At 40.6% G+C, this 17132-nt stretch overlaps 2 protein-coding genes across 8 annotated transcripts; both read left to right on the forward strand.

The window, feature by feature from the left end:
- The first annotated feature begins 347 nt into the window (after positions 1 to 347).
- LOC112557767 (zinc finger protein 501-like) lies at positions 348 to 6701 on the forward strand. The gene is made up of 5 exons (XM_025227797.1): positions 348 to 632; positions 1288 to 1451; positions 2472 to 2613; positions 3613 to 3765; positions 4312 to 6701. Exon 5 carries the CDS (start codon positions 4584 to 4586, stop codon positions 5880 to 5882), a length of 1299 nt encoding a protein of 432 aa, XP_025083582.1. The 5' UTR covers positions 348 to 632; positions 1288 to 1451; positions 2472 to 2613; positions 3613 to 3765; positions 4312 to 4583; the 3' UTR covers positions 5883 to 6701.
- Positions 6702 to 10112: 3411 nt separating this feature from the next.
- LOC112556644 lies at positions 10113 to 16551 on the forward strand. Of its 7 annotated transcripts, none has more exons than XM_025225834.1 (4): positions 10113 to 10353; positions 14721 to 14997; positions 15289 to 15429; positions 15784 to 16551. In XM_025225834.1, exons 2-4 carry the CDS (start codon positions 14790 to 14792, stop codon positions 15975 to 15977), a joined length of 543 nt encoding a protein of 180 aa, XP_025081619.1. In that variant the 5' UTR covers positions 10113 to 10353; positions 14721 to 14789; the 3' UTR covers positions 15978 to 16551. The 7 variants fall into 7 exon arrangements, with proteins under 7 accessions (XP_025081619.1, XP_025081617.1, XP_025081621.1 ...); XM_025225832.1 differs by having other exon boundaries at positions 10114 to 10353; positions 14694 to 14997; XM_025225836.1 differs by lacking the exons at positions 10113 to 10353; positions 14721 to 14997; positions 15289 to 15429 and adding exons at positions 11360 to 11596; positions 11853 to 11993; positions 12325 to 12409 and having other exon boundaries at positions 15872 to 16551.
- The last annotated feature ends 581 nt before the right edge of the window (positions 16552 to 17132 follow it).

A 17132-nucleotide genomic window follows, 5' to 3' on the forward strand; every position in this document is an offset into this window, starting at 1 on the left:
AGATAATAACAATGACAATTCTTTATTAACAAGAGGTAAAATAAGCAAGAAAATGTTTTTCCCCCCATTTAGCCCTCGCCCTTTACAGGGAAAAAAATTAAGTAAATAAAGTAATTAAGCATTATAGAATAATTTGTAGCCAAGTGCACCATTTATAAGAAGCTGACCAGCCCATTTTTTACTACGTAAGAAGTAATAAGCTAAATCTCAAAGTACAATAATCTTTTTTCACACCGTCGCTCCTGGCAACCAGGAGGCGTATCATTTCCGATCCACAATTTTACGCCAAGAACGAAAACTCTTTTGTTTGGCCTCTGCATCAGACGACACTCAGATAATGTGACCCAGATACTCGGTCACTTAACCAGCGAAATGCCTACAATGTGTAGAATGTTGAATTAAAGCTCCGAGAATTAAAAAATTAATCCAGGGGAGAAATGGAGGCTGCAGGTGATATCACAAAAATAGATCACGGGGTGCCTGCTGCTGGTCTGGTGCCAAAGGCTCCATGCTCAGATTTGAGGAAATCAGGCGAAAGACAGAGCAGCGATAATAGCAGGAGGCAACAGCAGGCACGAAGTGAAGGGAGGCTTCATTCGTTCACAACTGATAAGAAAGTGCCGCTCTTTCAGGTCAGCGATTCCGATTTTTGTGTACAGGTTAACATGGTAAAGTGAGAATTTCTTGAACATTAAAAAAGAAAACACCGCTACGCTGCAGTCAAGTCTCGACACTAGGATTCCACTTTTTAATGTGTGCACCCTCCCTGTATCTCATCACTTTATAGTTTCTCTGTGAATTTTCATTTAGGGAATGTTGTAATAATTTTCAGCACTTAAAGTAGTCTCTGGACGAGTTAGATTTAACACCACAGTTTGTTTGGGATTCATGTGTGTGTGATATCGGCTGTCAAACAATATATATGACTGGGATAACGGTTCTCATTGTCATTAAATGTTTATTCTAAATCTGGTTCTACAGCAGTGAAGTAGCAAACAACAAGACATTGCATTACAGTGCATCACCTGTTTAAGGTATTATTTGATCTACTCTACACAAACTTACCTGTTGTTAGCTTGTGTGTTGAAAGAAGTTTCCTAGTCAAAGACATCCATTGAGGCACGGAAGAGCTACACTTGTAGCTTTTACTTCCATTATGCTCCTCAGCATCTTATTACCCAGTCTCATTTTCTGTGAATGTATTTAGTCTCTTTCTTACAAAGTATACAACAACTATTCCTAGATCTGTTTAATATAATATTATCAGTAATTCTGCATTCTTAACAGAAACCTGCATCAGGCCACTCTGACAGCATGCACATAACATCAGGAACACGGTCTTTTGATGGTATACGGAAGATGGATATCAGCATTGCTGAAAGATGGCACCAGATTGGACAGCATCAAGGACTGCACCATAATACAGACATTGCTGCATTTTTAATAAATATGTAAGTTATTTAATGAAAATACTTTATGTAACATGTAACCTATATTATATCAGTGTTCATTCATTTATCCATTGTCTGGCACCAGTTATGTGCGAGAACTGGTTGTTGAGGGAAAACACGTGGATAGATACAGCTGACAAGGTCTGCAGCTCAGGCCTATCTTGAGTAATGTTTGTAATCCAGTTCTTCCTCTGACCACCTGCAAGTAGTTCCTGGAGTCCTATGAACTTGGTGACCATACTCCATACAAAGTCATTAGTTCCATATTCCCAGTCCAATATCCAGAGCAGCCTCCTCAGGCACCTGTTCTCAAATGTTGGGAGTCCAAGTTTCAAATCCATACAGCAGGAATATTACTGTCAGGGATTATTTATATAATTAAGTGTATTTCCTAGTCATTTCTAAGAAAGGGATGAAAAATTTAGTTATTGGTATCATTAGTGCATAGATAAAACTGTACCTAAATCTTACTTTGTACTTACATCTGCAGATATGTGTGTGCACACATTTTAGGGAGTCTGTATGAGAGAGATCCTCTGGGCCACTAACATGAGTAACAAATTACAGTACACTATTTATTTTTGATTGATTGAATGGTTTTAAACCTGTAGAGGCATTTATATATACAAAAGAAATCACATATTGATTCATAACAGTGACTATGATAAAAATGATGATAAAGAACAATTAACAATGAGATACAGGTAGTTGTTAATTTACAACCTGCGCAACAGGACTATTTGACTTTACAACCACTTAACAACTTGTACAGTTTACGTCTGGCTATGGCTGGCAAGGGAACAAAGTGAAAAAGGACAAATATGATAAGAAAAATAATGAGCCAGTATAATGAAATAATGATCAAAGAAAATGTTTCTGAAATACCATATGGCTGAAAGATTTAACATAGCTAACTTAACAACCAGATTGAGGTACAACTGGTTTGTTGTTATCAAATGCGGTTGGAAGTCGATGATTTCCTGTTAATGCAAGAAACTTTTTTTTATATACCATTTCCAGATATGAAAAGAGTGTGAGATTTGGCATAAATAAATTAGAGTGCTGCCCAAGGTGTGAGTCAAGTCTGATTTTGTGCTGCGCAGCATGCAAGTATCAGCATGAAATCAAAGATTTACATTCAACATCAAATTATGATAAACAGGTATGTGTTGCCACAAAATGATGTTTGTATATCCAGTGTCTACCAGTTCAAGTAATTGTGAATTATGCTGATGCTAACTGAGTTCTTCATGAATATGTCTGCACATTGTTTTTAAAAAATAAAAGTACAGTGCTCACTTGTTTGCATATATAGCATGCTTTAACAAAGCTTATTGCATTTTTTTTCTTATTTTTCACCCTAATGGTTTCTACTCTTGTTATCTCCCTTTAGTTTTTCTTACCGTGATCTTGTGTGCAGCAAATGTTTCTAAAATATTAACTTTTATAAAGAAACAAAGTTAAAATCATTTTTTCTAAATATTGCCTCTACACTATTTACTGTGTTCCACAAGTGCATACAAATAAATGTACTGACGGGAACAAAGTCTGGCTTAAGCAGTTTCATCGTAGAACTTAAAGCTCTAAAGTTGTGTTGTTCACTGTGTTTCTACAAAACTGATTGTCTATATAGATTTAAGGCCTAAAGATGTTAAAAATTAGAATTAAAGAAAGAAGGAAGTAATGTTACTTTGATTTATACTTTTTGTCATCCTAAAATGCACCATTCTTTCACTGAACTGTGCCTGTTGGAGTCATGAGTCACTGTGAACTTGATAATTGGTCTTTGATTCTTAGATGGTCAGTGTTATGAAAGTCATGTGGAAAACAACAACAAATGAAAACAAAGACAAGGGAAAAATATCAGTTTCATAATTAATTTTCTGTCAGTTGTAAAATATATGGAAGTCTGGAACTGACTTTCTCTAGTATCAGTATGAGCATGGTGATTCTAATAGATGCTGACACAAGCAGGTTTTGAGTGCTTTAATAAATATTATTTAAAAAGCTGTGCTTAGCATTTTTATGACATTTGTTTTACAAGTGTTCTCTTGAATGCTGTAGTTAGAAAGTTATGCAGTTTATCACAGTAGAAAAATGACAAAGTTTTTTTGTATAGGGGTTGTACTCTCATTTGTTACCTTGTGATTACCACCCTTAGCATGAAAGCAAAACACATTCAGCTTGTATGGAGCAGTCTAATCTGAATGAAGCGAGCAGAGAAATGGACTTGAAAGAAACGAAAATGGCACCATCCCTTGCAGAGGAGGTAGCAAACAGTGTATTGTATGCAGACTCTGTAACATCTGTGTCGGTAAGCAAGCTCTTTTTTCCTATCTGTTTCTCTCTTAACCAATTCAGCTCTTATAAAAAGTGAGATGTACCTATTTGTGAAGATGCCATTGCCCTGATAGAAATATATAGATCAGTTTATCAGTATGTCCAGTCTGCCTTAATGACGAATCCAAGGAATATGAACTATGCTGTGGAACATATTCATAATGTTCATTCCTTGTATATTGTCACCAAGTTGAATGCAGACTGCAGGCTTTCAATTTTATTTCTTAATAATTCCATGACAGGTATTTTAACTTTATGCTTATCTTTAATTTTTATGTACATTGTTTTTTTTATCATACTGTAGGTGTTAGTCTGAGACACCAGCATCATTGTGTTTTTGCACTGAAATGGTAATGTGTGTGAGTGTTAAAGAAAGAGAGGGTGCATTGCAAAACTGAAATTTCAAAGAGAATAAATTATGCTGCATGTGTGAGTGAGAAAACAAAAGAAGATGGATGATAGAGTGAGATGGTGAAATGCAGTAAAGATTTTTTTTATCATGCATTTATGTGTTTTGCAGAGCCCAGGTGAAGTACAAAAGACCTCATTATCTAGTTCAAGCTTAGAAACTGGCGGGAACTTTAACGCTCCTGATAGCAATGACATTAGTAAGCCCTTCATCTTTCTTAAAGACATCCACAACGGTATTCACTCACACACCTATCAAAAGCAATCGCTGTGCAAGCCAGAATTTGTGTCTCGTAAAAGGTGTGCTGTAGTAACATCCACCAAAAAAGGCACAACAAAAATAGACACAACTCTTTTGACGTTCAGAAGAAGGAAGAAGACCGAATGTCTAGATGTGATATGTGCAGTATAACATTTACACCAGAGGGCGATCAAGACGTGCACGCACGGTTTCGTAGTGATCAAAAGCTGTTCCTTTGCTGTGAGTGTGGGACAAGGTTCATGAAACCTCGAGCTTTGAAAATTCACAAGCGAAGTCATCAAACCGCGAAGAACCTGCAGTGCCAATTGTGTTCATCGTCCTTTGTGTCATCCCTCACGTTCAGGAAGCACATGCAAAGTGCTCACGTCGTTAAGAAGCCTTTCCAATGCCAGGTGTGTGATTCGACCTTCATGACCTCGAGTCACCTCAAAGTTCACATGCGCTCGCACACTGGAGACAAACCTTTTAAGTGCAAAGAGTGCGGACAGGCCTGCGCGCAGTCTGGCGAGCTGGTGCGCCACATGCTGACCCACACGGGCGAGAAGCCGTTCCACTGCAGCGTATGCTCCTCGGCGTTCACCAGGGCTTCGTATTTGACCGTCCACATGCGCAACCATCACACCGGCCACAAGCCCTTCAAGTGCCAGCACTGCGGCATGGCGTATGCCGACTCGCGCAACCTGAAGGTGCACCTGAGGAAGCACTCGGGCGAGAAGCCATTCCTCTGCCAGGACTGTGGAAAGTCCTTTGCCGACCCCTGCGTGCTTGCTAGACACCGCAGACAGCACACGGGTGCAAAACCTTACAAGTGTGAACAGTGTGACGTGTCATTCACCAACTCGGGGTCTCTGAAGTATCACACCCGCAGGCACCTGGGCCTCAAGCCATATCTGTGCGATGAGTGCGGTGCAGCATTCACGTCGTCCAGTCAACTTTCCCAGCATCGCCGGATGCACACGGGGATCAAACCTTTTGCGTGTCAGGAGTGTGGGGCCACCTTTGCCCGATCCCAGAATCTGAAGGCGCACCTGCTCAACCACAGCGGGCAGAAACCACCCAAGCGGCTCAAACGCTACACCTGCGAGTTTTGCAACGCGGTGTTCACGGACAACCGCAACTTCGTCAGGCATGTAAGGATTCATACAGGTGAGAAACCGTTTAAGTGCAGCGACTGCGAGGCAGCGTTTGCTCAGCCAGGAGACCTGAAGAAGCACATCAGGGTTCACACAGGTGAGAAGCCATACACTTGTCCTGACTGTGCATCAACGTTTCGTCACTCCAGTGGATTGACCATCCATCGAAGAACTCACACAGGGGAAAAACCCTACAAATGCCAACAGTGCGACTCGGCTTTCATTTCCTCCAGCAAACTTACAGCACACGTAAGGAGTCGACATAAACCGACAAATGAAAGAGCTTAGTTCGAGAAAAAAAAAAAAAACCAACAACCTCCGTGTCTTAAGCTTTTTCTGAATAGCAGGGTTACATTTCGTGCGATCATTTGCCAAGGGAAAGCTACTTCAAAAATATGAAGACCAACTGCTGAATATTCTCCTAACTCTTAATGTATTAAACAGACGCTGTGTGTTTATTACTGTTTCCATTCAGCCTCACCCGTTAAACAAGACAGATATTTTGTTTTTCTTATAGTGTTTAATGTTCAAATAATAACGATATTAATATCGTATACAGACTTTAGAAATTAGTATTATGCTTGAATTCCGCAGTATGTGATGGTCATTCTCAGAAAATGGAACATTTACCATCTAGTGAAGAAATTTCCTGACAGATTTATAAGTTTTGCTTTACATTATTGTTTTTCGATGAGAAAGAAGTAAACTATGAATAAGGAACATTTTCTTGTAAACATATTTCATACATGAAAGAAATCGAACAAGGTTTTGAATCTTGATTCTCATGTTATTCAAAGAGAATAATAATAATAGTGTGAGCTTTTAGTCACAGGTCAAACATAATGCCGATGATGTCAGTAAAAGTGCAGATCTGTACAACAGGTACTACAAGCACAACAAATCAAGAAGAAAACAAAAATGCGGAGAGCTGCCCTTAAACTCACCAAAGCCTGTTAGGCGAAGGAGCACCATTCCGGTATGTGTGTGGCATAAAAAACTAGAACCGACTCTTTAGAAATTTAATTTAACTTTTTACATTTTTTGAATCGGTTACCGATAGGTAGGAGGCTGGAAGCTAAAAGAATTCTTCCGCAGTTGTGGGTTCGTTGTAAAAATACAGTGGCACGTCCATTGGCTTTTCTACTGCTACCAGCACAGACTACTCGTGTACTACCAACACAGACTACTCGTGTACTACCAGCACAAACTACTCGTGTACTACCAACACAGACTACTCATGTGCTACTAGCAACAAAGTCTTGCCGATGCTTTGGGGATCATACTGTACTACCTACTGTATACTGTATACGTATACTGTAACATGCATACAGCTTCGATAAAAGCTATGGCTGTCTTCTCTTTTATCGTGATTGTTTGCAATGGATGAAGGTATGACTTCTTACGTCAGTTGCTGGAAACCTCCATGCCCGTTGTGTAAGGAGGCCAGGAAGACGGAGGAGGAGGAGATGGCGGTAAGTCAGGTCATCGTGGTTAGTGCCATTAGGTAACCGTAGCTAATGTTGTCTTTGATGTGGTACTTGTTCCTATAACCCACTCACACCTTACATCCAACAAAGGGAAGACTTCTAAAAACACGGAAGCGCGAGAGGAGCCATTTTAAACTAGATTAACTGCCGATGGCTGGAAGCCGGAAAATTGAATGTAATTCGCCAATATTGCCTAAAAAAACAATCAATATGCTCAACGCAGAAAAATCTTTTTAAAAAAATTATTTCGGACACCACCTGAATTTATAATGCTTGTTGAATTTTATGGATAAAGAAATGCCAAAGACTAATTGTGTCTGCTTAGAAAACTGTTCCATCACTCTTTACAGACAGCTGCACGACGTTGGACCGTAACTTTGTTAATGTAACTTTAGACTGTAGCTGTTAATGTAACGTTAACCTATAACCCGGTAATGCAGTGGTTAACAGGACGATGTCAGGAACAAAATGCAGGTGACACCAGTTTGAATATCGTGACCAGCGAGAACGCAAATGCCGCTTGATGTTCAGCGCCACCCGCCATGTTTAAAACGCACTCGGGGTAAAACACTTTCAGATTCGTCAATAAATGAAATATATAAAACATCTCTGGTACACTCAGTCGCAAATATTTCTATCACATGATTATGCATATCCAGGTATTCAGTGGACTAGACATCTGAAAACAGCATCATGCCTTTCACTAGTCACAGTGCTGCCTATAAGCTGGGGTGTGCGGTTGTTATTCTAGCAACTGTTGTTGGTGCCGTGGGATTGGCCGTTCCAGGATGGCTGACATGCAGGGAAAAAAGCTGAATCTTTTATGGTCTTTAGAAATTATGCATCCACGAACTTGGACAACTTCACGGAGGTTATATTGGGTATCAATCAAGTCGATTGGTATCATTTATGACAAATCTAAATTTTGCTTACTTTTAATAAGTAGAACACAGTTTACTTGCCAGTAAATTTTGTTGACCGGAGAATGAGGCATCCAAAAGTAAAAACAGAACTACTATAGAAAGAACATTTTCCACATTTACAATATGTACGGATGCATATGTGTGTGCATGTAGATGCGTTGATAATCATATACGTGGCGTCATTGTATCAAAATAGTAAGACACTTGTACTCTTGATGATCCATCGATGATCCATAATGTCACAAGATGACAGTTCGTCTTTAGCAGCCAGGGTGGGAGGCACGGTGTATTCAGTAAAAAGGAGGAAAAACAGCAGGGTTCCCCCTCTTTCTTTTTGTGACCTTGTCACTCGTCTTTCCTCTTTCCCTCTCCTTCTACCGTGACTTTGTCGATCTCTTTCTCCCTCTCCTTACCTCGCTACTGACCCCCTTCCATATTTCCACCTTTCTCGCTCTGATAAATATAACCCAATATAACATTTGTGAAGTCTAAACAAATCATTCTGGCAATTTTGACAAATGCTGCGGATGTGATCAGATCTCAACCGCTCTCTGGTTTATGGAAAAATTGAAAGGAGGATACATGAGTCAAGGAAGCCATGCCTAGAATCGACTTCACTGCGTAATTTCCCCTATCAAATTTCATCTAACGCATTTGCTGTCTCACAGGACTAAGGTCCAGCTTCTTTATCCACGTGAGACACCCGGAAGTTGACGTGTTCCTGAGGAGAACATGTGCGAGACCTTTCTGACTGCCACTGCTGCGCACAGGCTCTCTACGTACTCGTCCAGCTGTACTGGTTCTCGAGGGCTAGGAGGAAGCAAGCAAGCATCCTAAATTAACAAGACATTTACAAATGCCTATTTGTCTCTTCTTCATCCTCCCACTCTCTCTCTCACACACACGCGCAGAGAACACAAGTGCACGCAGTGTCCTTACATGAGCCCAGCAGCAGCAATAAACTCGGTGAAGGGCTCGCATTGGTTGTATGTGGCTTCAATGTTGATAACTAGCTAGTGCTGTGTGACAGCCATGTGTGTCTCACAGTCATGTCAGAGACTCCAGAAAACCCACTGGGACGCAACTGCTTCCCCTCCCTTCCCTTTCAAGACCCCCCCTTCACACACAAACCAACAAAACATCGGCCATACATAGTTGTGTGGTTCTATAGATAGCATTCGTGTTTGTGCATGTCTTTGTTACATTTTGCGGTCTCTATACCGTTTCATTTATTTGTCTCGGTTTGTAACTAACAAAGAGTGTGGTGACACATCATCTTGTGCCAAACGCTCCAGCTCACTCGGTAACGGAACTCGTGACTCGATGACAACACAGGGAGACACAACTGCCAACTCACGCGCCAGAATAGATGACTGACGACGCCCCTGATGTGGACTTACAAACACACTCTCTTATTATTTTGTTTCTCTGTCAGGAAAAAGAAGAAGATAAGGGGATGGCGGAAAAGAGGAAGAAGAAGACGGGAATTGCAGGCCGTCCTGTAAGCAAAAGTCGGAAAACAAGAATTTGTCTACTGTACGAAACATCACGATAGAACTTTCTCATTCTACACAGAGTTTAATTTGTAACTTAAAACGTGGCTATTAAAATTATAATTGTACAGAGGCTAACCTTTGAAGCTATAATTAGCACAATTTTCTTTTTGTGTTGTGAGGAAAAAAAATAGTTCCTACAGAGCATTTATCTGTGAAAACCCTGGCTAGGAAAATGTTGGGTGTGTTATAAATTTAATGTTACTTGTTCCCTAGGGCTGTGTTCAGTTTTCATCTGCCACGCCCAAACTTAGGAGACCTTAAGATCCACAAAAGATACCTCGTTAACTTAAAAATATGTTTTCCTCAGTTCAAAATTATGTGTTCTTCAGTTGGCTGTTTCCCTTATAATCGATTTGTGCACCGTTACATGTATTCACAACAACACACTGGGCAAAACACATACAGTACAGATGTTTATGCAAGTGGAGGGGAAAAAGCTCTGTCATTGTTACTGTACTTTCGTTCTGGAAAATAAAATGAAATATCAAATTACTAGATTAATTTTTTCGATGTCATGTGAGTCCCTGACTGCGGAGAAAGCGGAAGTAGCCTCTAGATGGCTCAAGTTTGACAGAGCAGGAACATGACCTCTCAGTCCGCACAGAGTGTTGGCAGTTGTCCCTCTGTCTATCACCCCTGACTCCATCACGTGATTGCCACTTCGGCCCCAGAAAACAATCATTCTCATTTCTCCGACTGCAGCCGTAGGGACTCGTACTGCATTTGCCAACCGCTCAAGACCTATTGTCTTCACTGGACATCGTGCAGGACGTAGATATAACGCGCTTCAAACGTGAGTGGCTTCATTTGGTGTATCTCATCTCATCTGGATTAGACGTTTGTAGAAGAAAATACTTCTTTATTTACACCTGAGAGAGTATATTTATGAAGCCAAGCTGATTCGTTGTATACAAAGACTTTAGACCTCTTCAGCTGCTAGCAACTCTGTCCGTTTCATACCTAATCATCTCCCCTTCGCATTTTTCTTTCTCTCCGTCTTCCCTCCTCTTAGCAACTACTACATACACGGTAAGGTGGAGAGTGAAGGTCACGTGACGTTGGACACGGCTCGATGGCTGCTTTTTGTCGAGGACACTGCACTGGTGTTGTTTGCGGCTATTTCACTGACACAGTTCTCCAGGAGACTAGAGTCCCCACTTTAACACGGATATAGAGGCAGACATTGTTCGAAAGCCTCGTCCTGTATTTTATTGCCGGATGTAGTAGCTGTAGTGTGTATGTCAGAGCCATATGTACACAGGCTCACGAGGTTAGGGACTGTGATGATGATGATAATTTTTTGTGAGGTGCATTTCCCCATGTGAACACGAGCTACGTGCGCTGCACTCAAAAGACCATGAAGTAACCGACCATGCAAAAAAAGAAAAAAAATCATAAGCGACCACCAAAGAGATAACATAAAATAATATACAAACAGTAGTGCAACAATAAAGTGTTTCATGGAACTAAGTGAAAAAGCAAAAGTAGAACTCTGTACAACACATTAATGAGCCAGACTTATGCGAACTCATGTAGCCACTTCCATATATTTGAATATTGCTCGGAAAATTCTGCTGAACCTGTGAGTAAATCAAGAACTGTAAAAGACAAAAATTCAGAAAGATTTTATTCTAAAGATTAATGTTATAACGTGCTTGTTTGACTCACGACTCATACATCTCGATGTTTAACACCAACTCTCGCATATCTCTCTCTCTCTGCAGATCATAAACAAATTTGAAGACCTTTAGTGACCCAGGTGACGTCAGGACAGGTCAAGTCAGGCGATGACAGAGTCCACTGTGGACTTGTGAACTGACACACCATCATGCCTTTCACCTCTCGCAGCAAACTTTACATTCTGGGATATGCAGGCGTTGTCTTGGCAACCGTTGCTGGTTCCGTTGGACTGGGCGCTCCGGGCTGGTTCATCATAAGAAGTGACTTCATCGAGTTGTTCTGGGGTCTGTGGCAAACTTGTGCCCGCGGTTATGGACGGTTTGAGTGTACTTACATTGACCACGCATTATTCGATAGTAAGTCGGAAGCAAGAAGGGAGAAATGAGCGATAAACAAAATTTATATGTTCCTTGTTTGTGAACATTTTCATTACAGGAAATGAAGACCACCTTGGACAACAGAAGAAAACTAACGTGTGTGTATACTTGTGTAAAGGGGTGCTATGATGGTGATGTGATCAGGTAAAGAAGAAAGAAAAATGTGGATATCATTATTTAAAGAATAAATTAACGTTTATATATCTTAGAGTTCCTGATGGTTTTCTTTTTGCAGATTATATGAAGGCCACCCAGGCTATGGCATGCATCGGGGTGGCCCTCCTGATCGTGTCTACTCTGTACGGACTGTTTGTCAATATGTCGTCTACAAACTTGCCATCATCACCCATAGTCGAGACAACAGCATTGCTAGGGGGTGAGCAGCTTTCCAAAACTGAATCTCTTACATTTGAATGGTTTTATTGCTATAATAAACATTAAATTTTGAATTGGCTTCGAAGAAGGCGCCTCGCAAAAACTGACAGGTGGATCAATTGTGAGTGAGTCTAGAAATTTTACAAACCTTCATTTCTTATATCATAGCCTATGATTGTGAGCAGGCGACTATTCACAAAAAGAGCTAAATGAAGGAAGACTTCAAAGAAAACGATGGAGAATACTTTGATATGAGGAAAAGAACAAATGAAAATACTTACATAGAAGGAGAATGATGATGATGGATGATGATGATGATTTTCTTTGTGCAGGTCTGAGCCTTTTTATTGGCTGCATGGTGTGGGCAGGTTATAAGAAGAAGTATGTCCCCGAACATACTGATTTTATCAGTTTCGGGTACGCCATGATAATAGCCACCATCGGCTCTGTCCTCGCTGTTCTGGCATCCGCCTGTGTGGCAGTAGCAAGCCGAAGAGCCGGGTCCTACCAGATCCTGTCTTAGATGAAGAGACTGGACTTGACCTTTGTATCACATGTATTGTTTGCTTATGTGTTTTGTTTGGTTAATGGCTAGCAGTATTAGGTAAACCTAATTATAGTTTTTTCTGCACCAGAAATTGTTTCATTGATCATCCCCAGCTTGCATGTGAATCCTAACCAGACACAGTCTTTGAGTTTTTCTGCTTCCTTTTGTTGTTCTTGCGGCCCTATGCTCCTCGAGGAGTAACAAGGACTAAACTTTGTTGCTCTTTCTGAAAAGTTTTGAATAACGTGGATAGCTTTTATACAAGTCGACTGTATGTCTTCGAAGACAGTAGAAAATGTCACCTAAACCTGTTTTTCTCAGTCTCATTGTTCTCTCTCACTGGGCGGATCGGCAAGTGTGAGTTAAATAAAATTTTCGCAAAAGCACGCTAAAGAATTTTGTTTGCATTTTTGCCCATCCACTACTTTTGAAAACATTGGATTATTTGTACCTTGTACATTTGTATTTCTTTACCTTGCCGGCTTTGTATCTTTGACATTGATGTCACCGGTGTCATATTGTTCACTTTTAATAAAACAACATCTATAAATCTTATTTTCGTCTCTCTTGTGATGAATGTAGATATTTACAATTACAATGTGTATATACAGCTACAATAACTAATTTTTAAACCGTACTCGCAAAATTTGTCATTCTCCGCAAAGATTCCAATTTTAAAAACTTATCTCAAGGAACCGCACATGTCGTCGTTGAGGTTATTATTCATCTCATAATTTTCTTGAAAACTCCGCAGCAAATAAAGAAGGAAAGCATCAAGAAAGGGAGGAAGTAAATAAATGATGGGAATAAACTAGAAAGTGAGGATAAAAGATTTGCTGGAAAGCATTGTTTTGTTCGCCGAGTGTTAGGTAGATAGCCGACGCTTCCTTCCTCCCTTCTGTCAGGACCCTTGAGTTGACCCGTCCACGTGACCTACCCGGAAATGAACGTGTTCCTGAGGAGGTCGTGCGCCGATGACTGTCATTTCAATAAAACAACAAAACAATGAAAAGTATTCATGTGCATGCGTGAAGAAAGTAACGAATGAAGCGGCTCCGATGGCCAGTTGACAACAGGATGAGGTGTGCAATGTTCGTGTGTTCTTTTTGGAAATCGACGCTTTTTTTGCCCTGTGGCAAAATAGTCTTCAAGTACGTGGAGGATTGTCCTGAAGTTACTTGGACTACAAAAGTCTTGATGGTAAGTCAAAGAGTGGGAGTGGGGTGGGGAGGAAGCTTCCTGAACTCCATGTTTATGCAAGTGGACGGGAAAAGCTCTGTCCTTGTTACTGTACTTTCGTTCTAGAAAATACATTGAAATATCGAATTACTAAATTATTTTTTTCGATGTCATCCGAGTCCGTGACTGCGGAGAAAGCGGAAGTAGCCTCTAGCTGGTTCAAGTTTGACAAAGCAGGAACGTGACCTCTCAGTCCGCACAAAGTGTTGGCAGTCGTCCCTCTGTCTATCACCCCTGCCTCCATCACGTGATTGCCACTTCGGCCCCAGAAAACAATCATTCTCATTTCTCCGACTGCAGCCGTAGGGACTCGTACTGCATTTGCCAACCGCTCAAGACCTATTGTCTTCACTGGACATCGTGCAGGACGTAGATATAACGCCTTTAAAACGTGAGTGGTTTCATTTGGTGTATCTCAACTCATCTGGATTAGACTTTTTCAGAAGAATTTTTTTTTATCTTTGCACCTGAGAGAGTATATTTATGAAGCAAAGCTGATTCGTTGTATACAAAGACTTTTGACCTCTTCAGCTGCTAGCAACTCTGTCCGTTTCATCTCCCATCGCATTTTTCTGTCTCTCCGTCTTCCCTCCTCTCAGCAACTACTACATACACGGTAAGGTGGGGAGTGGAGGTCACGTGACGTTGGACACGGCTCGATGGCTGCTTTTTGTTGAGGACACAGCACTGGCGTAGCTTGCGGCTATTTCACTGACACAGTGCTCCAAGAGACTAGAGTGCCCACTTTAACAGGGATATAGAAGCATTGTTCGAAAATCTCATGCTGTATTTTATTGCTGGATGAGTTCAAAAAGATTTTATTTATAAAGACTAATGTTATAACGTGCTTGTTTGACTCACGACTCATAAATCTCGATAATTGACACCAACTCTCGCATCTCTCTCTCTCTGCAGATCATAAAAAATATCGAAAACCTTTAGTGATCCAGGTCACGTCAGGACAGGTCAAGACAGGCGACGACAGAGTCCACAGTGAACTGACACACCACCATGCCTTTCACCTCTCGCAGCAAACTTTACATTCTGGGATATGCAGGCGTTGTCCTGGCAACCGTTGCTGGTTCCGTTGGACTGGGCGCTCCGGGTTGGTTCATCATAAGACGTGACCCCATCGAGATCTTTTTTGGTCTGTGGCAAGCTTGTGCCCGAAGTTATGGACATTTTGAGTGTACTTACATTGACTACACATCATTCGATCGTAAGTCGGAAGCAAGAAGGGAGAAATGAGCGATGAACAAATTTTATGTGTTGCTTGTTTGTGAACATTTTTGTTACAGGAAATGAAGACCACCTTGGACAACAGAAGAGTTATTTTCTCATTTGTAGTATGACTAACGTGTGTGTATACTTGTGTAAAGGGGATGATATGATGGTGATGTGATCAGTAGAAAGAAGAAAGAAAAATGTGGATATCATTATTGAAAGAATAAATTAACGTTTATGTACCTGTTTATGTACCTATGATTTCATGATGGTTTTCTTTTTGCAGAATTTATGAAGAAAATCCAGTCTGCGGCGTGCATCGGGGTGGCCCTCCTGATCGTGTCTACTCTGTACGGATTGTTTGTCAATATGTCGTCTACAGATTTACCATCATCACCCATAGTCGAGACAACAGCATTGTTAGGGGGTGAGCAGCTTTCCAAGACTGAATTTCTTACATTTGAATGGTTTTATTGCTATAATAAACATTAACTTTTGAAAAGACTTCGAAGAAGGCGCTTCGCAAAAACTGACAGGTGGATCAATTGTGATTGACTCTAGAAATTTTACAAACCTTCAATTTTTTTATATCAGAGGCTGTGATTGTGTATTAAAGTTGTGAGCAAGACGACGATTCAGAGAAAGAGGTAAATGAAGTAAGATTTCAAATAAAACGATGGAGAATACTTTCATATGACGAAAAGAACAAATGAAAATAGCTGATGATGATGTTGATGCTGATGCTGCTGCTGATGATGATGATTATTATTTTTTTGTGCAGGTATCAGCCTTTTGAGTGGCTGCATAATGTGGGTATTTTATAGGAACTTGTTTTCCGCCGAACTTCTCTCTGATATTGTCAGTTTCGGGTACGCCATGATAATAGCCACCATCGGCTCTGTCCTCGCTCTTCTGGCGTCCGCCTGTGTGGCAGTAGCAAGCCGAAGAGCCGGGTCCTACCAGATCCTGTCTTAGATGAAGAGACTGGACTTGACCTTTGTATCACATGTATTGTTTGCTTATGTCTTTTGTTTGGTTAATGGCTAGCAGTATTAGATAAATCTAATTACAGTTTTTCTGCACTAGAAATTTTCATTGATCATCCTCAGCTCGCATGTGAATCCTAACCAGACACAGTCTTTGAGTTTTCGGCTTCCTTTTGTTGTTCTTGCGGCCCTATGCTCCTCGAGGAGTAACAAGGACTAAACTTTGTTGCTCTTTCTGAAAAGTTTTGAATAACGTGGATAGCTTTTATACAAGTCGACTGTGTGTCTTCGAAGACAGTAGAAAATGTCACCTAAACCTGTTTTTCTCAGTCTCATTGTTCTCTCTCACTGGGCTGTGGGCAAGTGTGAGTTAAATAAAATTTTCGCAAAAGCACGCTAAAGAATTTTGTTTGCATTTTTGCCCATCCACTACTTTTGAAAACATTGGATTATTTGTACCTTGTACATTTGTATTTCTTTACCTTGCCGGCCTAGTATCTTTGACATTGATGTCACCGGTGTCATATTGTTCACTTTTAATAAAACAACATCTATAAATCTTATTTTTGTCTCTCTTGTGATGTATGTAGATATTTACAATTACAATGTGTATATGCAGCTACAATAACTTATTTTAAAACCGTACTCGCAAAATTTGTCAGTCTCCGCAAAGATTCCAATTTTAAAAGCTTATTAACTCATGGAACCGCACATGTCGTCGTTGAGCTTACTATTCATTTTTTTTCTTGAAAACTCCGCAACAAACAAAGAAGGAAAGCATCAAGAAAGGGAGGAAGTAATTGAATGATGGGAATATACTACAAGGTAGGATACATTTTGCTGGATGGCATTGTTTTATTCGCCGAGTTGTAGTAACAGAGGGCCGACGCTTCCTTCCTCACTAGTGTCAGGACCTTGAGTTACCCCGTCCACGTGACCTACCCGGAAATGAACGTGTTCCTGAGGAGGTCGTGCGCCGATGACTGTCACTTCAATAAAACAACAAAACAATGAAAAGTATTCATGGGTATGCGTGAAGAAGGGAACAAATGAAGCGGCTCCGATGGTCAGTTGACAACAGGATACGGTGTGTGATGTTCGTGATGTGATGGATAATGTTGTGAACATTCCAGGCCGGAGTGAC

The sequence above is a fragment of the Pomacea canaliculata genome, linkage group LG2 (genome assembly GCF_003073045.1).
Source record: "Pomacea canaliculata isolate SZHN2017 linkage group LG2, ASM307304v1, whole genome shotgun sequence".
NCBI lineage: Eukaryota > Metazoa > Mollusca > Gastropoda > Architaenioglossa > Ampullariidae > Pomacea > Pomacea canaliculata.